A 24683-nucleotide genomic window follows, 5' to 3' on the forward strand; every position below is an offset into this window, starting at 1 on the left:
TAATGTTGTGATTCTCGCGCATATGTCAATAAAACCCTTCTGATTCTAGTTATTAGTTATTATGTGTTACTATAGTAATAGCTTTTAATGTTTTGATGGTGCAATTTAATTTTCTGCCATGTTTGTATATGTTACTGTACATTGTGAAAAATGTGCTGAAGCGTGATTTAAAGAAAATCCCAATATCTGCCAGAAAAATAACAATTCAATTGCGTCCTTAAATTGTTCAACAAGGCAGTGGAATGTGTTCATTTCTTTCTCTCACTTCAGCCCTTTGAATGAATGAAACTATGTAAAATTACACTTTAAGAGCTGAAATAGGATCTCACACATCAGACTCACCTGTACTATTTTATAAAGGAAGGAGTAAACAAGTGCTGCATTGGCGTTCTTCCTGGTCATTGCCACCACTGAAGTCAGAATTGTTAAGAAATAAGCAGCACACACACCCAGCCTATACATTAACAGGGAACACATAAAGTTCACGCAAGAACTAAACTTACCCAAATGCATCAGGTTCAAAAGCAATTAGGAACATGGCCACAGGGAGAGAAAAGGCAGCTCGGCTGTACTGGGAACAGCAGTTACTCACAACTGCAATACGATGCTGAATTAATGATGTGCTGAGAAGTCTGACTGCACAATCTCGCAATAGCAAAAAGGGGGGAGATATACTTTACAGTACATAGCACTTCACTCACTGTGATTCATGTTGCATGAAAAAGTCAGAAGCTGGTTGATGCACAGACCTGAAGCAAAGAGCCACCTATAGATGTGTTTTAGGAAGATGGAAATTAAATTTACATCAGAAATTCACAAAAGACTGGCGGGAAGGGATTGCTGTTAGAAAGTAGGACTGTTAATCACACTGGGAAATGACACTATAGAGGAGCCATCGTGGAGATTCAAAAGATCCTATTTTTAAAATAATGAACTGGTTGAGAACATCTGATAGGATACAGTAAAGGTTGCTGTGTTTGATCCACAGGAAGTGCGTTGAGCCACGGCTGACCAGCGGCGTCATTTCTGCATCCTCCTCTCTCTTCATCAAGATGGGCATGAAGTGGTCGATCTCATTCATGTCCATGTTCCCCATGTAGTTACGACATATTAAAACCTGAACGAATCACACAAAGAAAGAAGGTGGAGAGGGAATATTAAAAGAGGAACCGTTCAGTCATTAAAGATTTAGAGCTTCGGCTGAGATACCAAACCTGCACTCTACTTTTAAAAGATGCTTCAGGAACCACAGCATACCCCCCCCCCCCCCCCCCAAGCGCTTCTCCCAAAGAAATGTGCAAACTGTGTTTTGAGCTTGAACCTTTTCTTTGTAGCTTTAATGGACTGATGGATATCTCATAATGAATGATGAATGACAACAAGAAAGAAGAATCGGAGCCGACTTTGGCTTAGTTCATGAGATTATCAAGGACAGATCTATGAACCCACACCGAGCAAGCTGTCAGGGTAAAAGTTCAGGCTCAGAATAACTAAGAGTTATTATTTAATATTAATATTCTCATTTCAATTCTTAAAAAACAGGACCGTCTCTTCCCCCAGATGGTCTAAACATAGCTAAACACAGGGAAAATGCCTAAAATCAACGTAAATGTAGTTGAAGATAAATGATAGCCTAGTGAACTAGACCAAATTCTTGTTTTGCAAAGTTTGGTCTAGAACGCTCCATTTGAACGTCTGCGGCCCCAAGAAGCATTCTGGCTGGCCAATCACAGCTTTCTATAGAGGTTTCAAACTAATAGAGCACTGTGATTGGTCCACAAAGGAGGGCCAACCACCCACATCACCCCGCTTCTCCTCCAGCTTCACTGGCTGCCAGTCAACTTCAAAGTTCCTTTGGAGATCCTGGTTCTGGTCTATAGGGCCTTACATGTACAAGCACCATCATACATTGGTGATCTTCTCAGTCCCTACACCACCAGCAGGTCCCTGAGGTCCAGTGACCAAAGCCTACTGGTTGTGCAGCACCAGGCTAAAGACCAAAGATAATTTGCTGTTGTGGCCCCCAGACTCTGGAACTCTCCCCTTACTAGCCTGAAACCAGAGGACTCAGTGGTCTCCTTCAAAAATAAGCACTTTTTAGTCATCAGAATGTGTCTTTAAAATTTACAGACATCATATGTGAAATCCAAGGCACATAACAAACGGGATTAGAAAATTGCTTTTATAGCCCCATTGACTTGCATTCCCTTTTTCGATCTTCTGGGAACCCATGGTCCAAAAGTAGATGGGCGTGACTTAGGCTCCCTATTAGGGCTGGACAATATAGAAAAAAGTATATAGATAAAATGTGTGTGTGTGTGTATGTATATATATATAATATATATATACACACACACACATATATACATACATGCCTTAATAATCGGCTTGAGATATCGGCCATAGGCAACAAAATTCTTTAAAAATCGGCATTAGCCTTAAAAAATAAACATATCAGTCAGCCTCTAGCTGCTACCTGATTGATTTTAAAAAGCTTCCTTTTTTTATTATAATCAAAGTTTTATCGAACCATTTTTTTATCCATCGCACCATATCGATAGATATATTGAACTATTGAATTATTGTCCAGCCGTACTCCCTATAGACCATTTCACTCTCATATGGACTGTACTGTATCGTGTTGTTTTTTCCCATGTACAGACACAGATAAGTCCATAACCCCTTCAAAATATGGTTTCCAATAGGCGGCATTAAGTAAAAAAAACGAATGATAATGACTGCAGTCAAAATAAAACAGAACATTTCTTGGTACTCCAAGACCTGTTTTCGGCTAAGGTGGTGAAGCAAGTTGCTAGCACATTTGCTTGACAGCATTTGCAAAACATTGCCATTTCTTCAGCATCCTCACTTTAAAAGCCAGAAAACTGCCAAACTATGGACAAGGTCTCTTTTTGGAATTTGCTCCACTAGGTAAGTACTGCGCCACCGCAGCAGCATGAGAGTAAGTGGGTACAGCGAGGCAGAGGGCGTCTGAATAAAAGCTTTATTTGACTTTTGATTTCACATGTCAGCAAAGTTCTGATAGTTTGTATAAAAATTGTATTTTTTCTCAGTATTTGTTCTCAATTAAAAAAAAACATTGTCTATTTAAAAAGTGATGTTTTTTTTTTTTTGTCTTTTCCTGAAAATTAGTCTTGGAAAGGGGGTCGTCCTATATTTGGGTCAATACAGTACTTAGATGACACATCTTGTTAAAAAGAGGTCAAATATGTCCCTGTTCAACTGACCAATCTATACGGTTTTATTTTATTTTATTTTGTTCAGATTTTATTTGGCTGCAAGAAAACACTAAATTTGTAATTGTGTTAGAAACACGTAGTGTCATTCACAAAGCAAGGTGAGTCAGAGGTCTTGCTAGACTCCAGAAAAGAGGAGTTTCTAAGCTTGAGGAATATAAATGACACATGCATGTGCACGCACACACGCACGCATTCACACACACACACACACACAATTCCAGTCTTTTTTAATAGAGCAGTCTGGTGCACAGGGGTCACAAATGGGCAGATGCAACAAAGAAAAGAGGAAATAAAGACATAAAAAGAACATTCCAGCAAAGTTAAGTAATCTGAGGATTTGGACAGGTCACTGCTCAGGTGTCGCGAGGGAAGATGGAAACCACAGAGAGAATGGTTCAAATGTCACCGGATAGGGAGAATGAGATTTATGGAAACTGGTGTCTCAAAGTCAGCTACAGCAGCAGCCCCTGGGGAGAAAATATGTGTCCACAGATGTGCTTTAAAGTCCAAAAACCAAATTGTAACAGAAAAACCTTCAAAAGCGATTTCTTTAAACAATTTAAACAGAAGATTCAGACACCACTTGTTAGTTATTCTACTATAAAGGGTTTAAATGGAAACATCTCAACCACTCATCACTGATACCAGTCACATGGATTGGCCATAGATTTTCTATGTTGTTAAAATGAGTGTTACAGAATACATGATCTGGGAAAAAAAGGGACAATAACATCACCCTAAATGGCCTGTATTAAAACAAATGACGAGCAGCACAATCAGTGTGTTTGTTTCTGACCACAACTTCTACTGACAACTCATGGTTTAGAACTGAAGAAGCCTCTTGGAAGAGCGGCAAAACCTCTTCAAGATAACCAGAAACCTCTAGTTGTTTTCAGTTAAAACTCTCAGGATGATCATGTCAATGATGAACAAGAATCTAACCAAAATGATGCTCAAAGTAGCAACAATTCAGTCAAAAAGAAACTGAAACAGTTAGCAGCAACATTTAAATGGTAAAGGAAAAAACAAAAAAAAAAAGAAAAATGTGGTGTGTTGCGGCATTTTTTGGTTTTATTATTATGGTAACGGTTTGAAGAAGTGCTGATACGAGAGTAATGTTATGTGTTAGTTTTATTTTGAAGGGGAGTTCAGCAGGAAGGAATGGTTGTTTTCCAGAAACAGGCCATCGCGGTAGCCCCGTTGAACCCCATGTTGGTTTCACCCCGTATGTGACAACTTGTTCTTTGATTTATAAAAACAGTACATATGTACTGATCTCAAAAGTTAAGTTTTTCCCCTTTTAGTAATGCTGTTTTATTACGATCACTGGAATATTCATATCAATTATGTGACTCACCGCATATGCCCATATCTTCTATTTATTCTTTTACATTCCTTCTACGTGACTATTAGCGGTGTTAATACCATCCTTTCTACAGCCACCATGTCCTGAACATGGTGAAAAAAGCATCTGTGCGTAGCTTCTGGTGTAAAGTAATAACTTTGAGGGAGTATAATTGCGGCTGTAGCTTGTTAATGTTACAATATGGAACATTTTAATGAAAAGCTAAATAAATAAAATAATAATAACTCCACGGGGCATTCAGAGGTGTGCAGAATCACTGTAAAGTTTTTCATTTTAAAGCTAGATTTCAAAAGATAAATAATCAAACTTTTATTCTGTCAGGCATGACACTGTGTTTATGTTTACATCTACGAGCCACTAGAGGGCCCCATTGTGCTAAAAAGTCCGCGCAGCATGGCAAGGTTGGGACTGTGTTAAATGGCAGACTTGACAAGTCAGGCAGCTGATTCTGATCCCAGAAGATGTTCTAATGGTAAATAATGTTGTAAAATAAACTAATTAGTAAAACATAGTCCTTATCCTGTACCACGTGTCTCTGAACATGGTGCTGGAACGTGTCAGCAGTGAACCAACATCCCAGCGGATGGCAAATTAGTCCTATTGTTGCAATTCCACCCCTGAACACCAGAGTTCGCCAGATTGTCCGTGTTCCATAGTCAACCTGTAAATGCAATATTGCAACTGCAGCACTTAAACGGTTAACTTTACAGTCCTAATGCTATGGTTCTAATTAATGACATAACTTCTTTCAGTGTTTCAGTTTTCGGCCTTGGTTTCCTCATTTTCGGTTTCAGCCAAGAATTTTCATTTTGGTGCATCCCAAATGATAACTTTAATTGTTTTTCAGGTTAGTTGCTCAGTTTTCTGACGGCCATGCTAATAAAAGACAAATGTTGGTAAGTGCAGCTGTGTTTGACTGTTGCCGCACCACAGAGCGCTTTTTTTACTTATGCTGGGATCCATGAAAACTCACCTCACTCTGCCCAGAGTTTACAGAGTCTATACATTTGCAGTGGTCTCCACTAGGTTTTCAAAGTCATACTCAGGAGAAAGGAGCTCATTTGGGCTTGTTTCAGGAATTAGCAGAATGCCACATCAGATTTGAAATCTTAGTTCCTGATATTTGGACATCTCGCCTAAACAGTGATGATGTTTTTATTTTATTTATTTTTTTGCCTCAGTCTATTAACATTGGCATCTGTAGCAATATGTTAGTGTTACTAGCTCATTTTAGCATAGCTAGCTATTAGTTGCAGCTTTTTATATGATTTTGTTTGAACACATGAAATTGTCTGGTTCTATTGTTCAGTAAATTTGCTTTAAAAAATGGTTAAAACTGTACAAAAAATTAAATGTAGTGATATTTTTGCCATGTTGCCCATCCTTTTTACCTCCTCGGGTTTCCTTTTAGAATGGTCCAAATACATGATTCGGCTTCGATTGTCTACTAAAACTGAACCAATAAACTTTTTAATGACATTTGATAAGTTCTACTTTGACTTTTTCATTAGTTCCCCACACCGATGAATATACACACAGCTGTCATTTGTCACACAGCCAGCTGGTGATGTGTTTTATTTGGCCAATTTTACAGTTGATTCTTCAATACAGAAAAATGTATACTTCCTGCCTTATCAAAGAGGACAACTACAACTGCGTCCGCTGCAGTAATAAACACAGCTGTTTAAACTTCAGGATAAGTGAAGAGTCAAAACATCCGACTGTCATGTCAAGTACACTCAAATGTGTCACAAAAAACAGAAAACCCTGAATTTGATTACTCAACTGAGGCAGAAGACATCAAACAGAACACCTCAGACAGACAGTAAGCATGATGCATGTCCCAAAGCAAAATGGAGGTCTCATTAAAATCCATTGAGCGTGTCATTTCCAAGGCAAGTCACAACATTATCTGGTAAAATTATGTGACATTCCTAATGAGGACTGGTGGAGGTCTATTAACCTAATATAACATATTTCAAATGATACCTACAGCCCTCATTTTATTTTAGGAGCTTCTAGGGATGCATTTTCCAAAAATTCTTTATTCGGTTGTTGATGCCCCTTAACGGTTAATAGCTGGTTAGCTGGAAATCATGAGTGCTTTGTCTAAAAAGAAGCAAAAACACAACCTGAACCAAACCAAGGTACATCTGAGAAGGGAAAACTTTATAAGTACAACATGGCAGTGTTGTGCCTAAATGAGCTCATTGAGCAACTGTTCGTGAACTTGATTCTTTTTTTGTGAACGTGAACTGACCTCACTCGTATTTTGCTTGATGAATGTTAAAGTGAGCATGCTCATTCTGGCGTTTGTGAACGGGTTTATGAAAGGCGCCGTCTCGCAGATCGAGAGTTCCATGGCTCCACAGAGCTAAAGCTGAGGCTGAAATCATAGCGTTAAACATAGACTTTATAAATGCAGCTGCCATGTACAGTAGCGATTGGTGCAGGGTCTACTCTTAAAGGTCTATGCTGTTGAGGCAGTCCTTATGTACTGAACAAATTTACACCAGTTTGAATGAATGAAAATGTCCTTTTTGAAATTAAACTGACAAATACATCTGAAGCTTTTTCTTGTTATTGTGTTTTCATTATATGCACAATAGGGCTGCACGATGTTAGAAAAACCTGCGATAAAAGTGACTAATATTGCGATGACGATATTACTTGCGATAATTAAAAACTTAACTCGTGAACAAAAAAATCAAAAACAAACAAATAAATGACTGAAAAATTAAAAATATCAAATAAATTAGAAAAGCTAAAGATGTGAGGAAAGGGAAAAAGAAAATGAACAAAAAACAGCAATCAGTGGATCCCGGGAAAAGCCAACCATCAAAATTAAGTGTCCGGGCGGGCATCTAACCTATGAGAACCCACCCAATTGGCCAAATGGGTGAAGAGCTCTATTTGATTTGTTAAAAAAACACATGCTTCCATTTGATTGACAGAATGCATTATGTGTAGCAAACAATTGAGCTCACCATACATTGCAATATTTATCTGTTCTTTGCGATATACATATTGCGCGTGCTGACATCGCGATAACGATATATTTGTGATATATTGTGCAGCCCTAATGTGGTTGTCAGTGTTTCCCTAATTAAAAGAACTACTTTGGTTTTAAGACATTGTAACAGAATTTTTATGCTGGTGCTACAAGTTTTTAGGGCAGCAGTAGCTCAGGAGGTTGAGCACGTTGTGCAGTAATCAGAAGGTTGCAGGTTCAATCCCGGATCCCGGCAGAGAATTCTGCTGTTGTCCTTGGGCAAGATACCTAACCCTCCAATGCCTGCTAGTGGCGGTTGGAGGGACCGGTGGCGCCTGTGTTCGGAAGCCCCACCTCTGTCAGTGTGCCCAGGGCAGCTGTGGCTACATTGTAGCTCATCACCATCAGTGTGTGAATGTGTGTGAATGGATGAATGATACAGTGTAGTGTAAAGCACTTTGGAGTCCTCTAACTCTGAAAGGTGCTGTACAAGTGTGGGTCATTTATCATTCTGTTCTGTGCTACAAAACCTACTTTTGTAGCACCAGCGCTATAAGCTAAAAACTGTGACATAAATGTTTGATTTTATGCAGTGCACAAAATTAAGAGTTAAGAGAAGGTTAAATTAATAGTTCAAAAACTGATTCAGGTTCAGAAATTTTGACGGTTGTTATTGGTGACATTTGAGCAAGAAAATAAGGTGGAAAAAATCTAGATATCCCACATGAAAAAGGCAAAAAATCAGCAGCACACACCAGCCAGGAGCTGACCATGACCTCTACATATTGGTATCTGCTAAATAAAAACCCATATTGGTCGATCTCTAATTGACACAAATTGTCTAAACCAGTACAAAATCTCTGAGGAGGCAAATAAACACCAATAAAATGCATTTACCATCAAAACCACTATGGTGGTTAATACTCTGACAACTAACAGCTTCTAGCATGTGATTTAGCAAATAATGGTGTCCTTAAAAATATTATTTTTACTTAAAAGGTAATTTGTCACCGGGGTTGCACATAATAATGGCGGAGAGTGTTTGTGTGTGTGTAATCAATAAGATCCATTCTCACTGCTCAGATCCATTCTCACAAAGGCAGATAGGAACCAGAAAACACCCACTGGAGCATCTGACCCAAAGGCAAACAGGGCCAGAGATAGTCTCAGAGACACTGATGTCGGATTGCATCACCCATCAACACTTTGGAAAACAAATCACACTTAGTCATTCCAATATTAATCTGACTTTAGGATGTGAGGGAACAAAGTTGTACATGAGAGGATGGCTAATTAAAGCATGAACAGATGCCACAAATATTGTAAATAGTAGGGATGAGTGAGTACACCACTATCTGTATCTGTTCAACCATCTAAATTATCTGTATCTGTACTTGGAGTGGGCATGGCCTAACCCGGAAGTGGGTGTAAATGGTAAATGGCCTGTATTTGATATAGCGCCTTCTAGAGTCCTGGAACCCCCCAAGGCGCTTTACAACACAATCAGTCATTCACCCATTCACACACACATTCACACACTGGTGGTGATGAGCTACAATGTAACCACAGCTGCCCTGGGGCGCAGTGACAGAGGCGAGGCTGCCGAGCACTGGCGCCACCGGTCCCTCCGACCACCACCAGCAGGCAATGTGGGTTAAGTGTCTTGCCCAAGGACACAACGACAGCGACAGACTGAGCGGGTCTCGAACCTGCGACCTTCCGATTGCGAGACGAGCACTTAACTCCTGTGCCACCGTCGCCCCAGTTTAGTCAATCCATTATTTTAAGTCTGAAATTGATATGGACTGATCAGAAGTTGCTATGTGTATTGTTTATTTGAAAACTATTTACAGAGCAGCCTCAGAATTGAGATTAAATGTTTTTGATCACAACAGTAAAGGAACTATTACAAAACAAGTTTTTCAACAAAATCAGAACATTAATATTTAACTGCATGAATTGAGAGAGAGAGAGAGAGAGAGAGAGAGAGAGAGAGAGAGAGAGAGAGAGAGAGAGAGAGAGAGAGAGAGAGAGAGAGAGAGAGAGAGAGAGAGAGAGAGAGAGAGAGAGAGAGAGAGAGAGAGAGAGAGAGAGAGAGAGAGAGAGAGAGAGAGAGAGAGAGACCCGACCTGAGGCAGTGGCCAACGCAGCACGAGCCATTTTCAGCTCATTTTCTCCACGGTCCGATAAACAGGGATGTCGAAGGTAAGCAGGACCTTGTCCACGTTGGTGATGTGCTGGGGCCGGATGTTTTTGTCTGCCATCTTCTTAGTGCAATAGGAGCGGAACAACTCTAGCTTCTCAGCGTCACCCTTTATTTGGTAAGGGTGGGCGGTGCTACGGGCCGGCTCTTTCTTTTCCTGCGGACACAGGAGTGGCTGGCTTCACTTATGTCCTTAATACATGTATAAAAGGCGCATTCGTATTAAAAGGCTCCTCCTTGAACCGCCACCTTATCGTGGTGGAGGAATTTGAGTGCCCTAATGATCCGAGGAGCTATGTTATCTGGGGCACTTTGTGCCCCTGGTAGGGTCTCCCACGACAAACTGGTCTTAGGTGAAGGGTGAGACAAAGAACGGTTCAGAGGATCTTTCATGGATTAACTATCAAGGAGTCAGAGTACCCGGCCCGGAGGGTTACCAGGGTCCCACCCTGGAGCCAGGCCTGGGGTTGGGGCCCGTGAGCGAGCGCCTGGTGGCCGGGCTTTCGCCCATGGACGTAATTTTGGGGGGGGGCAGGGGGGACATGTCCCCCCCCCACTTTTTCCAAAGTCAAGTTTTGACCCCTGCACTTTTTACCATCCAAAAATAATATTACACTATATTAAATTGACACTGGCTGAGCACTAGGACCAAGCGGAAAACAACCGTTGAAGCCGGTTTCCCATTAGAACATACTGTAAGGATACACACCCCCCCCCGTGTCCCACCCACTTCTAAAGTGAAAATTACGTCCTTGCTTTCGCCCATGGGGTCCGGCCGGGCCCAGCCCAAACCGGATACATGGGCTCATCCAACTGTGGACCCACCACCCACAGGAGGAACATGAAGGGTCTGGTGCAGTGGCAGACCGAGGCGGGAGCCTTGGCGGTCCGATCCCCGGACAAGGAAACTGGTTTTTGGGACATGGAACGTCACCTCGCTGGCGGGAAAGGAGGGAGCTTGTGGCAGAGGTTGAGCGGTACCGAATAGATATAGTCGGACTCACCTCGACACATAGCATTGGCTCTGGAACCCAAGTCCTTGAGAGGGGTTGGACACTCTCCTTTGCTGGAGTTGCTTTGGGTGAGAGGCGGAGGGCTGGGGTTGGCTTTTTGTTAGCCCCAAGACTCTGCCTGTGTGTTGGGGTTTACCCCGGGGAACGGGTCCTGACTGTTATTTGTGCTTATGGGCCAAATATCAGTTCAGAGTACACACCCTTTTTGGAGTTCCTGGGACGAGTGCTAGATAGTGCTCCACCAGGGGACTCCATTGTCCTGCTGGGGGACTTCAATCCTCACATGGGCAATGGCAGCATGACTTGGAGAGGTGTGATTGGGAGGAACGGCCCGCCTGATCTGAACTCAAGTGGTGTTTCATTATTGGACTTCTGTGCAAGCCGCACTTTGGCCATAACGAACACCATGTTCGAACATAAGGATGCCCATCGGTACACTTGGTACCAGGGCAGCCTAGGTCGCAGGTCGATGATAGACTTTGTAGTCATATCATCTGACCTGCGGCCATATGTTTTGGACACCTGAGTGGAGAGGAGCGGAGCTGTCAACTGATCACCACCTGGTGGTGAGTTGGATCAGATGGCAGGGGAAGATGCCGCGTAGACCTGGCAGACCCAAAAACATAGTGAGGGTCTGCTGGGAACGCCTGGCAGAAGAACCTATAAAGACGGACTTCAACTCCCACCTCTGGCAGAGCTTTGACCGTGTCCTGAGAGCAGTGGGGGACATTGACTCAGAGTGGGCCTTGTTCCACTCCTATTGTTGAGGCGGCTGTTGCAAGCTGTGGTCGCAAGGTGGCTGGTGCCAGTCGTGGTAGCAACCCCCGTACCTGCTGGTGGACACCAGAGGTTCGGGGAGCCGTCGGGCTGAAGAAGGATGCTTACAGGGTGTGGCTGGTCAGTGGGTCTTTGGAGGCAGCAGACAGGTACCGGATAGCCAAGCGGGGTGCAGCAGTGGCAGTTGCCGAGGCAAAATCTCAGGCATGGGAGGAGTTTGGTGAGGCCATGGAGAAAGACTATCGATCGCTCCAAAGAGGTTCTGGCAAACTGTCCGGCGCCTCAGGAGAGGGAGGCAGCAACTCGCTCACACTGTTTACAGTGGGGATGGGGAGCTGCTGATGTCAACTGGGGCTATAGTCGGATGGTGGAAGGAATACTTTGAGGAGCTCCTCAATCCCACCTACGCGCATTCCGAGGAGGAACCAGAGCCGGGAGACCTGGGGATGGACTGTCCAATCTCGGGGACAGAAGTTGCTGAGGTAGTCAAACAACTACACAGCGGCGGAGCACCGGGGGCGGATGAGATTCGTCCTGGGTATCTCAAGGCTATGGCTCTTGTAGGGCTGTCATGGTTGACACGTCTCTGCAACCTTGCGTGGCCGACGGGGGCAGTTCCTGTGGAGTAGCAGACCGGGGTGGTAGTCCCCATCTTTAAGAAGGGTGACCTGAGGGTGTGTTCCAACTATTGGGGGATCACACTCCTCAGCCTCCCTGGAAATGTCTACTCCAAGGTACTGGAGAGGAGGGTCTGATCGATAGTTGAATCTCAGATTGAGGAGGAGCAATGTGGTTTTCGTCCTGGCCGTGGAACTGTGGACCAGCTCTATACCCTTGCAAGGGTGATGGAGGGGGCATGGGAGTTTGCCCAACCAATCCACATGTGTTTTGTGGATTTGGAGAAGGCTTATGACCGTGTCCCCAAGGGCACCCTGTGGAGGATGCTCCAGGAGTATGGGGTGGGTGGCTTTCTGTTAAGGGCCATTCAGTCCCTTTACCAGAGGAACGTGAGTTTGGTCCGCATAGTGGGTAGTAAGTCGGGCCTGTTCCCAGTGAGGGTTCGACTCCGCCAGGGCTGCCCTTTGTCAGCGGTTCTGTTCATTACCTTTATGGACAGAATTTCTAGGTGCAGCCGTGGTGTGGAGTGTGTCGAGTTGGTGGCAGGAGAATCTCGTCTCTGCTTTTTGCGGCTGGTCCTCCTAGCTTCATCCAGCTCTGACCTTCAGCTCTTGCTAGGTAGGTTCGCGGCCGAGTGTGAAGCAGCTGGGATGAGGATCAGCACCTCCAAATCTGAGACCATGGTTCTCGACCGGAAAAGGGTGGCTTGCCAACTCCGGGTCGGGAGAGAGGTCCTACCTCAAGTGGAGGAGTTTAAGTATCTTGGGGTCTTGTTCACGAGTGAGGGTAGGAGGGATCGGGAGATCGACAGGCGGATTGGTTCGGCATCTGCAGTGATGCGGACGCTGAGCTGATCTGTCGTGGTGAAGAGGGAGCTGAGCCAGAAAGCCAGGCTCTCGATTTACCGGTCGATCTACGTCCCAACCCTCACCTATGGTCAAGAGCTTTGGGTAATGACCAAAAGAACAAGATCGTGGATACAAGCGGCCGAAACAAGTTTCCTCCATAGGGTGGCTGGGCTCAGCCTTAGAGATAGGGTGAGGAGCTCGGACATTCGGGACGTTTCTCTGTATGTCCTGCACATGTGGTAGAAATGACAATAAATGACTTTGACTTTGACTCGGAGTAGAATCGCTGCTCCTCCGGATCGAAAGGAGTCATTTGAGGTGGTTTGGGCATCTGGTCAGGATGCCTCCTGGACGCCTCCCTGGGGAGGTGTTTCGGGCATGTCCTGCTGGCAGAAGGCCCCCGGGTCGACCCAGGACACGCTGGAGAGGTTACATTTCCAATCTGGTCCGGGACCGTCATGGGGTCCTGCCGGAGGAGCTGGTGGAGGTGGCTGGGAAGAGGACGGTCTGGAGCTCCCTAGTTGGGATGCTGCCTCCGTGACCCGGACCCGGACCCGGATAAGTGGAGGAAGACGACGTATTAAAAAGGCGCACTGCCGGTTCAGGGGAAGATCAGTTTTTAATAGCGCCTTATGGTGTGGAAAATACGGTATACGAAAAGGTTTGCGGAGGATTTATGAATAATGTCATCAGCCTAGAATCTTTTTTGCTGAATCACAAGGATATTTTCACACGGATGGCTTACCAGGCTAGGTTAATGTAATATCAACTAATGAAAAAAGCTAATTTAACAAAGGGGTGCTAGGGCTACGAAGAACTTTGACCCAAACTTTGTATAAATTAACCATTTTTAATTTGAGTTTAGTATTTCTTTGTTATGTGGCTAGGTATTTGATGTAATCTGTCAGAGGACATTTTCTATCTAAATATCTTTAAAAAATAAAACATGCTCTTACCAGTTAGCATTTCCAAGTCTGTGTGCATTTTGAAGTTCCCACATTTCTATAGCTCTTCTTTCAACATTTAAATTACCTCTGTTTTGCCTGTTCTCATTCCCTCTTGCTGCTGGCTCAAAACTGTATGGCTGTGCACCTTCAGTATTATAAATAACTGTAAATTCGTGTTCAAATTCTGACGCCTCGTCCTGCGGCTGTGAATCCATTGCTTAGTAGAGTCGGAAATGTTTTCCTCCGTGTGCATCACTTCCGGTTTCCAGCTAGAGGCGCTGTTTTAAACCAGATTAGCTAGGTAAGCAGAGTTGGATCATTAATAACTCATTTTATTTTCAAATATCTTTCTTTATTCAGTGAAAATATAAAGTTTAAGCATATTACTAAATAAGCACTTCAACATGTGTTTAAAATGAAAGATGGCCTTTAACCCTCAGGCTTCACTTGAATTTACTACAAACTTGAGTCTTTAGAAGAAAAAGACATCTTCTGGTAAAAACGGCTATAAAAATGTATACATAAATATGACTTCAGTCCTGCTTAAACATATAAAAACTTCCACTATTTTGAGGATTTTAACCCTACAAATGCCAGTTTGACTACTCAGCCATTGCTGTGATGGGCCGGTGAAAACTCCGCTGGTGATCAATTCGGTGATCGATTCAGCCCCGGGGGTGGGGGGTGATTCAACTGCGGGAATTGCAGCAGGAGGGGGAGGAACCACGGGGGGGGAAAAAATCACTGCTAGCAGGGGGTGGCCCAACACAGCCTCAGTGACAATAATAATGATGATGGCTGGGTTAGTTTGGGAGAAGAGGAACAGTTTTCAAAGTGGATCAGGCATTTTGATGAGCCAGTTGGATACTGTGGAGATAGGGATCTGTCAAATTCAGAACACATTGATTTTCTGTCAGTTTTTTTAGATGAGGAATTCTGGACCCTCATCACAACTGAAACTAACCGATATGCTCACCAGTATTTAGAGAGGGAGGAACTGAAATCTAGCTCCAGATATAATGACTGGTACGATGTAACTGTCCCAGAAATGAAAGTGTTCATTGCCATTCAGTTCTGCATGGGGCTTGTGGAAAAGCCTGAGATTGAGGATTTTATATATATATATATATATATATATATATAATAAACAAAATAAACCATAGAAGGGATGAGTGAAATGTGTTCATGACACTGAAGCACCAAAAACAGTGTTCTTGATTGATACGCAGGAAACATAACAAAATGGCAATAAAGTAATAAATATTATATATATACATACATAGTTACATATGTCTACATAGGAATATGTATATATGTATCATAAACAATAACAACACTAAGAAAATAAGACAAAAACATAAAAAATGTTACAAAAATCTGCAAATGTGATGCAATCCAATTTGGCTGTCACCTGATGATGTCATAATATGCAAATAATGTGAGTGAATTTGTTCCTATCACAAAATTTGGCTCATACTAAAGTTTTTTATAATTTACAATATTCCTCTATCTCTAACCAGATTTAAGCTGCAAGCTCTTTAAATAGTGATATAAAAAATTCATATTTTACTGAAAGAACTATGGCACCTAAAGGGTTAATACAAAAACTATTATGAAACTGGGAGCATACAATGCAGATATCATTACCTTGACATTTAGGTTTAGTGAGTACAGTCCATTCTAGCAGCCAGCCATATGCGGGCAGGAGTCAAGACAGAAAGGGGCAGACCTGATGGAGGAGTGATAAGGACACGTGCAGGAACCAGCTTCTGCAGAACCCTGGAGTTCCCAAGCATGTCTCTGAATGCTGAAGTAGTCCATTTTTATGTGCACCACTTGAATGAGTCCTCGTCTCTTGGCTGTAGGCATGTATGGTGCCACTTTCAATATGCTAACTTGGTTGTGCACCTTCATTTAATACTGCAGCTATACTGTACAATCGTATTCGTCTTTACCATAACAAGAGAACCTTGTCTGATCAGAATGTAGCCAGAGGCAGGGTGGGGATTGAAGGAGCAGCACTACTAACTTGCCCCAGGGCAGAGATAAATAGCTGGTGAGAGAGAGAAAAATAAAACCTTTAATCTGAACAATCAGGCATCCAGACCATGATTGATGGATCCCTCTCCCTGATGGGTTTGGTTGTCAAGCAGATCAGGTTATTCAGCAGTTCTTTTCATTGTCCTTCTAGTGACTTCAGGAATCTTAATTGTTGGACAAACTGGAACTTTCTTGAAATATCAGGTGGTCTGAAACATTTTTAAAAACGAAGTGAAAATTGACTAAATCTCTCACTGAGCCTACATGGCATTTAATTTTTCTTGGCGTCTGGAAAAACATCTCCTTCTGCCCCCCTTTATTTGACTTTCTGCCCCCTTTATTTTGGTCCAAGATCATTACTGGGCTGGCCCTTTTAAACACGTTCTATACCCCTGCTTAGTAGACTTAATGAAGTATTTTTAAGCCAGTATAAAAATGACTGACACACAAATTTACATATTTGGCATTATTGACCAATATTTGTTATTTAATTTATTTCTTAAGAACATCAAGATGCATTACAGTGAACATTATAATAAAGTACATATTTCTAGTGCAGAGAGGAGACAACCAATAGAAGCACTGATTTGATCTCATTTCAGAGAAAAATAGAACAGATCAGATGAACCTAATAAATAAAATTATTAACATAAACTCAGGAATCTGTTTCTTTGCTTCATTGTTCTGGTGCTGAAAATATCACTAATGCGGATAAAAGGCGATACACAGATGAATGCACCTCTTTTTTTTTATATTGGAAGACAAGTCGGTCTTCCCTACATTTACTGCTGCAGGTGGCAGAGGCAGAAATCTTTTCTCTTGATACACTGAATATACAGAATCATTTTAAATTTTAATAGGGGAAAACTGTGGGAGGGAGCGGTAAAATACATGGGGTCCTCAGCAAAAACAAGAAACTTAACGAGTCTGATGAAACCTGCTGATTTTCCATCAGGCAGTCACGGGGCACCTCCAACGACCCAGTGGCTATGCAAACGTTGGTTACGTATTGTAACCCCAGATTCTATGAGTCTAGTCGCAGCCCTTAAGCTAGCTGCTATTGGAAGGGTGATCTCCGCATCAGCCAATCATGAAGTGCTTAAATGTACGCCCACCAATGGTGGGCACCCCTGTGGGTATATAAGTGGAGTGACTCCACTGTTTTGAAGAAGGTGCGTGGGACCTGCGAGTACCCGAAAGGGTGACGACTGAACTGGTATTGAACTCCCTTGAATGAAAAGCGCAGGAACTTCCAGTGTTTGGGAATTACTGGGATGTGGAAGTATGTGTCTTGCAGGTCTATAGACGTGAAACAGTCCTCGGAGCGCACGTATTCTAGGACTTGCCTCATTGTTAACATGCGGAAATGCATCACTGCTATGGAGCAGTTGAGCAGGGGAAGTTCGAGAATTGGTCTCATTCCTCCCGACTTTTCGGTACTACGAAGTAGCGGGAGTAGCTCCAGCTCTAGGGCCTGAGATTGTTCCTGTGACGTGAATGTCATCTCCACGATCCCGTTGAAGGGAGGAGGAGCAGACTAAAAATGGAGTATGTGACCGTAACGAATGGTGTCCGATACCCATTTGCTCATGTGACAAAGGCAGCATCATTCTTGCGCACGTTCCAACAGCGGACGCGTGTTCGAGCTCACGTGAACGACATCTGAGGACTGGGTTCACGCCCTTACCGCTGTCGCTCGCACCAGAGGAGAACTGGGAGCGACCCATGAAGGGCTGTGCTCGAAAGAGAAAGTGTGAAACAGCTGGAAGAGGCTGATCCGCACCGCAGAGTGTGGTGTCCAAAGATAAAGGACGAGTGGGAGCCGGGCCCATGCACGGGGACGACAAAGTGCCAGCAGATGGAGCCGCGCACTGTGATGCCGCGAGTGGTCGCTATAGCACCATGACATCCCATCCCACCCTACGTTGTGGGGGGAGCGGGATGTGTTGGGCCTGGCTGGAAGCTAGGGCCGGTGCGCAAATGGAGCGCACCCTTACAGCTGGTTGTGGGCGTGTAATATGATTGACTGTGTGAACATGCAGGTGTGTCGCAGCGCTTGGTGTGGGGAACATGTGTGAGGATTCGGCAGAAGATTCTGCAGAGGACTGCAGAGTACTGTAGGATTTTGCTCTCAATGTGACGTTTTTTGGGTTTTATTTCAAAACCAACATCATTCACAGAGTTAACATTACAGTCAGAAACACACACATTGCCCCCAACGAGTCATTTTTGTGGTTGCTTTCGGCGAGGTTCTTGTGACTGAGATGGCCAAGACGGCGCCTGCTGGCTCTTTCGAAACTGTTGGTTACCAACTCTCTGGTCCTGCTGAGGTGGAACCAAAGCGGGAGGCCGGCTCCATGGGGCGAGCGGTGCAGCTGGGCATCTGAAGTTTCCGCACCGTTCGTCCAGATTCATCCCATCCTCTGGAGGAACAGCCGGAGTGAGAGGCGGACTGGGGGTGGACCAGGTCTCGCACTGTGGCTGACAGTTCAGCTATCTTCTGAGCCCTCTCGATGGCGTTCCTAAGATGGGGACCAAACAGAGTGTCAGAGGTGATGGGGCCTTCCAGCAATTCTCTGTGCAGGTGTTCAGGAATGAAGGGCAGGGCCTTAAGCCACAAGGCCCGCTGGAAAAGGGTTTGCCAGGCAGCAATGCAAGCAGAACCGGTGAGTACAGCAGCACACAGACTGAGAATGGCATCAGCTGTTTTGGTAATGATGGTTTTTCGACTTGTCAGGAGTGTCGAGCTCTTCTACCATTTTGGAGACGCCAAAGGCATGAAGGGCGATGTTATTTCCTGCAGCGCCGGTCTGGAAGGCGCACTGGTGTGCGCGATTGGTGAGCCGCGCCAGCAGATGGTGATACTTAGAAGTGGGAACTGCTCGCTGGCCAGCGAGGTGGTTCTTGGCGCCAAACAGCGAGGCCAGGTCCGGCTCCAGTGGAGGAACGGTTGGACAGCCCTGGTCGGAGAAGCCCTCGACTTTGGTTATGGGTGCATATGTGGAAATTGGCACTTTGAGCTTAGCAGGCTCGGAGAAGGCGGCGGACCAGCAGCTCAAGGCAGCAGGGAAGCACGGCCAGATGGGGTCTGGACAGCATGTTTGTGTAGCTCCAAAGATTCCCGCCAAATCATCTGCTTCAGGTGGAGCCAGTTCTGGTACGGCTAGCCCCTTGTAGTGTTGTCAAAAAAATCAATACCTAGATATAAATCGATACTAAAAGTGGTATCTAAATTAGATATTCCATCCCTGTGGTATTGATATTATGGAGTCTCACATATACACAACCTTCTTCAAGTACACCGACACGCACGACAGCCAGATGCCGTAAAGCAGCCTCCGTGTCCCAGACAAACAGAAGAAGAAGACGCCGCATGGCTACATTGCAATTTCTCATGCGAGTTGTCTCCGATCCAAGTTTTGTTAACAATGGCAACGGCGAATTTGGGAGGCGCTTCACAGCCCAACTTAAAGAGCATACCAAGTCCGACACGTAGTTGTATATTCACGCTTATATGCTTAAAGGAAAACTCCCGTTTATTGCAACCCGGACTTCATTTCTAGCATGCAGTACGTTTGTTTACTCACGCTGACAACTTTGGTGCTACTTGGATTCCCCGGGGTATTAAGATCCATTGGCGAATCGCCGTCAGTGTATATCCATATAACGGGTGCGGACGGGCACCTATGGTGCAGCCTCAAAATAAGACATTATCTGCACCAAAACATCTCAATGTCGAAAGGTTTCGTTAGGAATCATTAACATGATTCCCCTGTTCGTTTGGAGCAGGTCTGGGATTTCTAGGCGTAAATAGACTAGCCGTGTCTAATCTAACCGGTGCTATTAATGACGTCACTGTCGTGCGCCAATCTGTTTTTATTAAGATTAGATGTACCTTTGTCCTACTGTGGAGAAATTCGTTTTCTCCCTTTATTGACCAACAGAGTTGTTCAAAAGTACAGAACAAAACATATGGCATTACATCTTATGGCAAAATGCACCTTAAACAGAGTTTAAGCAGCAAAACATCACTCTGCAAATAGTGTATATATAGTGAGACAATTCATGATTTAAAGTGTTAACTTTCGCCAGTTTTTGTATGCACGTTTTAAAAAAGGCTGATACTTGAAAGGTTTGTGCACTTTATACACTTAATTCTTAACATTTAATTTTTGCAATATAAATTGAGGAATGTTATTTTTTGAATAAACTTGTTCAATAAATTGGTGTTTTTAAATTGTATCGAAATCGAGTATCGAGTATTTTTCCAGTATCGAATCGAGTTTGAAATTTTATTATCGTGACAACCCTAGCCCCTTGCGGACCGCAGCCACAGAGATGATGGCAGGTAACTTCTGGAGCAGTACTCTGCTGGCAGGGAGGATCGAGAAGGCACTGGAGCAGAGGAACCTGCTGAGGGAGGCTCGTCGACCTCCATGTTGTCCAGGAGGGAAGAAGGGCTATGGCAACCAGCCTCGTCGTACTCCTCACGGTCAATGTCATCGTCCAGTAGGTTAGAGCCAGCCGGCTCCTGGCTGACAATGAAGAACTGCAAGGCCTTGTCCAGCGAGTACGTGTCAGCCACCGGAAATTCCTCGTTGGCGGCGGGGGTGAAGTACTCAACCCGGCAGATCTTTTCAGCCATGGGCAGAGCGGCACAAAACGGGGCCTGGGGGGTCAAGGCCAGGCCAGTGTGATGAGCCCCGAGACAGACCCCACATTTGGCGTGCAGGTCGCCGCTGGAGATGCAGCCCATTTGGCAGGCCGGGCAGGTCCTGACGTCATTGGACATGGCCGCTGAGTAGGACAATGCTCTTGGATAATTGCTCTTTAAAGATAGCTCTTAAGCTTGGCTTGAAGAGATAGCAGAGGCGAACAGTGGAGTCGCTCCACTTATATACCCAAAGGGGTGCCCACCATTGGTGGGTGTACATTTAAGCTCTTCATGATCGGCTGATGCTGAGATCACCCTTCTAATAGCAGCTAGCTTAAGGGCTAAGACTAGACGAAATAGAACTAGAAATGGGTCAATGTTATTGAGCTCAGTCCGGCTCGGCAGAGGGTGAACAAGGCGAAGTCGTGCTCTACTTAAGAAGAAGTTTTATTTTTTCGCTTCAGAAGAAGTGGCCAATGTGTTTTTACGCTTTCTCCAAGACATGTCTCATCGCTACGTTGTTAGCGCCACGCGCTTATCCCTCCTTTCCACCGGAGCCGTCAGCAGCATGTTACTGCAGCAGCACGTCATAGCTGCTGATAGGAACCGCTGTGGTCAACAGAATCTTTTCCACTGGAGCCGTCAGCAGCCGTCAGCAGCCATCAGCAGCTCGAGTCGACCACGTGTCAGGAGCAGCATGTTGCGGCCCTTACGCACCGGTTCTATTTTCTACGCACTACACCACTGAAACGGGTCATGTTCGACATTTTTGGGGAAGGAAAGACAGGAAATCGGACGCGGAAATGGAGCTAAGCTTCCCGAGATTTTCAGAATAAAGAAACGTACTGCCTTCCGGTTGCTTTACTTTTAAAAAAAGTTATCACCTAGTTAGCAGTCTCCTTTGTTTTTCCATAATGGACAATGAAAGGTTGAATACTTAAGTGGAGAAGTACCCAATCCAATTTCTCCTGCTTGTTGTTGTGTTTACTGACGACGTCACGCGTGATTTTGCTAATGTCACGTGACTTCGTACTCTGTCGGTGACAGCTGCTCCCCTGCTGCTTCGTGTCTTGTGGGAAGGGCCAAGCAGCAGCATAGGCAAGCAAGACGTGCTGCTGCAGTAACTTGCTGCTGACGGCTCCGGTGGAAAGGAGGGGTTACACGTCAATAGTGCAGCGTCGCCTGCTGGAGGTTTTAAGGGTTCAGATCGAAAACATCCGACCTCCCACACTGTTCACACATCGATCTTAAGTTGTCGCTGTTGCGCTCACACCGTAATACAGTATTGGGTGCGGTTAAAGTCAGACATGCAAAACAATCAATTTCACATAAATAAGTGGCGCTTAGCCTGGCGGGGAGAGGAAAACCTGGCGGGCTGCCAGGCTAATGAGCACTGGGGGAAACCCTGCCAAGATCGTCAACACTCATCTATCTTAATGTTATTGAAACATGAAAACCAAAAAGCATTATATCCACTGCTACCTTTCTAATTTGAACTCAGTAATGTATGCTGTAACCACCTTGCCCTGCCTCCTCCTCCTTGCTGCCTGCCGGCTGTGATGACAAGCAACAACAGAGTAGTTCCCGCTGCTTCTTCGGGAAACTGCGCAATATATATATATATATATATATATATATATATATATATATATATATATATATAATTAACTTGGGATCTTGTAGGCGTGGCGCTGACATTTGAGCCGTGGCTACGCCTATGTAAGGGAAACACAGTACTGCAGCATCAGCAGAGCTGTACAAAAGACGAAAACTGGTATCGGCCACCAAAACCAGAATCTGTGCCTTTCTATGAACTTTAATTTAATGCACGACATAAAGAGAAACAGTAGGGTTTTTTTTCCAGTACTGTCGGCTCAATTACTGACCTAATTAATCATAAAGTTGTGAATTACCAAAACTGTTTCTTTTTAAACACATCTCTTATTTGTCCGACAAATATTTATTTACTTGTTTATTGGGTGACTTTAATTACGCCACAAAATGTGGTTTGAAACCGAATTACTACACGTAGAATAAAGACTGCATCGCTGCACAAGAACAAGCCTCCTGTGTGAACTCAGCATAAACGAGTTTAACAAGTCGAGTCTCTCCTCCAGTCAGTTTCAATGTTGCTAATTTAGCTAAACATTTGAGACTAGTTTCTTTTTAGATACAACCATAAGAGGAAATGTACGTAGTTACGTGACTGAACACAAAAAAGTCAAATATGATATAGATTTATTTTGGTAAGTTGAAACAGTTTCGTGTGTGGCAGGTGTCTCGTCCAAAAATGTCAACTTCCTCTCAACAAGTCGTCATAAACTTACCTTTCCCTTCAGGTCGAGGATAAATATCGCTGATGCCGACATCCTGGTGGAGTAAAACCCTCGAAAACAAGATGCGGGTTAGCAAATATCCGAGAACACGGTGAGATATGGGCCATTCAAGTGTGAAGGGTCGCTCTCATCCTCCTCCTCGGCTCTAGTCTCCTCTCCGCTCCCACTCGCTTCGGTCGCTTCGCTGTAACTCGCTGCTTTTTCCGGAGCATCAAGCTCTCTGTGATCACGGAAACACCACTTCCGGTTGTCGAGTGATCGAATTCCCTCACTAACTTTCAGGAGGGATGAAATTCAAAGCACAACACCAGTGTTGTGAAATACACAGCAAAACTATGATTATTTCTTTTGCTGATATTTTACATGACGCTTTTTATTTCTTGTTTCTCTTTTGTGAAACATTTAGAGAAAACTAGTGTTGTTCAGATACTAAACTGGTTTCTGTCAAACATTTAACTGTAATTCACTCAATTCATTAGTCACTCAGTTTTGAATAGAGATTAGAAAGGTTGTAAATGGTGATGTCTTGAAAACATCACATTATTTTATCAATTGGCTGCAAAAGTGAAGCTAAATTTAGATAACTATAACTCCCAATGGTCAAAATATACCTGGTACAGTTTATTTGCATTTGGACCAAAAGACTGATTCTTTAAAAGTTTAAAAATTCATTTGAAACTGGGCTTGTTCAGTCAAAAAATGAAACAAATGATTGTTTTAACATGCTTTTATATATTTTACTGTCTTGTTAGGATTTATATTTGTTACTAAGTAGTGTGATGAAGGTAACCTCTTATTTCATTTGTGACATCAAGAAACATTTTGCCTGTCTGGGCCAATATTTTATTAGAAATTTCCATTTTTTTATGGACACATCCCTAAATTTGAATATATATATATATATATATATATATATATATATGTGTGTGTGTGTGTGTGTGTGTGTGTGTGTGTGTGTGTGTGTGTGTGTGTGTGTGTGTGTGTGTGTGTGTGTGTGTATAAGCAGATAAGTAACATTCACTTCATTCATGAAATGCATGCCACTTATACATTAATTCTGATTTAATTTGAACACTGCAATGGGGAAGAGCATGTTATTGTTTTATCTTTTAGCATTTTATTTTTTTTTCGGTAGCTACGTTATTAAATATGTTGATATACATTTCGATTTCCATTTTTGAAAGTGTGACACAATGGCCTTAGTTACACTTTTGTTTTGAAATGAAGTAAGCTTCGGTTCCGGTTTTGATGCCAACTTAACGCGCGTGTTTCCGGAGGAAGACCTGTCAAACTGCGTTCATTAGCTTTGTGCTCTGCAAGATCAGAAACGCTCCAGGGTTCAACCCATGACACGCTGTCAGACACCATTACCGTTTTTATGACACTGTTACGAAGTTTAGCCGGAGATATAACTGGTGTGATTTTTGAATGGCGGGAAAGAGCCAGAAATTACATCTCTAATCATGTGGAAATTGACCCACAGAAGCTCAAAACGTGACGTCACTTCATATTGACATGTGGTTCAAATAGGCCTATCTAAATTTTTTGTTCAAAGACTTTCACCATCACATTTTTGAGGAACTTATTACATGTTATAGTTCAAATTAAATCCTCCCAGTCCCAGATGAC

General features: G+C 43.6%; 1 protein-coding gene across 4 annotated transcripts in view; it reads right to left on the minus strand.

Moving 5' to 3' along the window:
• The window catches only part of ap1m3 (adaptor related protein complex 1 subunit mu 3), a 114653-nt gene extending 90787 nt beyond the window's left edge, over positions 1 to 23866 (minus strand). The window contains exons 1-3 of one of the 4 annotated variants that reach the window (XR_011521343.1): positions 23046 to 23866; positions 961 to 1117; positions 343 to 410 (exon numbers count right to left, since the gene is read on the minus strand). Coding sequence is in view for 2 of the 4 variants with exons in the window: in XM_054752093.2 (XP_054608068.1) it covers positions 343 to 410; positions 961 to 1117; positions 23046 to 23087 (267 nt within the window). In the remaining 2 variants the exon portion in view is untranslated. The remainder of the gene's footprint in view (positions 1 to 342; positions 411 to 960; positions 1118 to 23045) is intronic. The other 3 variants (XR_011521344.1, XM_054752093.2, XM_015971013.3) reach the window with 3 other exon arrangements.
• Positions 23867 to 24683: the final 817 nt, after the last annotated feature.

The sequence above is a fragment of the Nothobranchius furzeri genome, chromosome 8 (genome assembly GCF_043380555.1).
Source record: "Nothobranchius furzeri strain GRZ-AD chromosome 8, NfurGRZ-RIMD1, whole genome shotgun sequence".
NCBI lineage: Eukaryota > Metazoa > Chordata > Actinopteri > Cyprinodontiformes > Nothobranchiidae > Nothobranchius > Nothobranchius furzeri.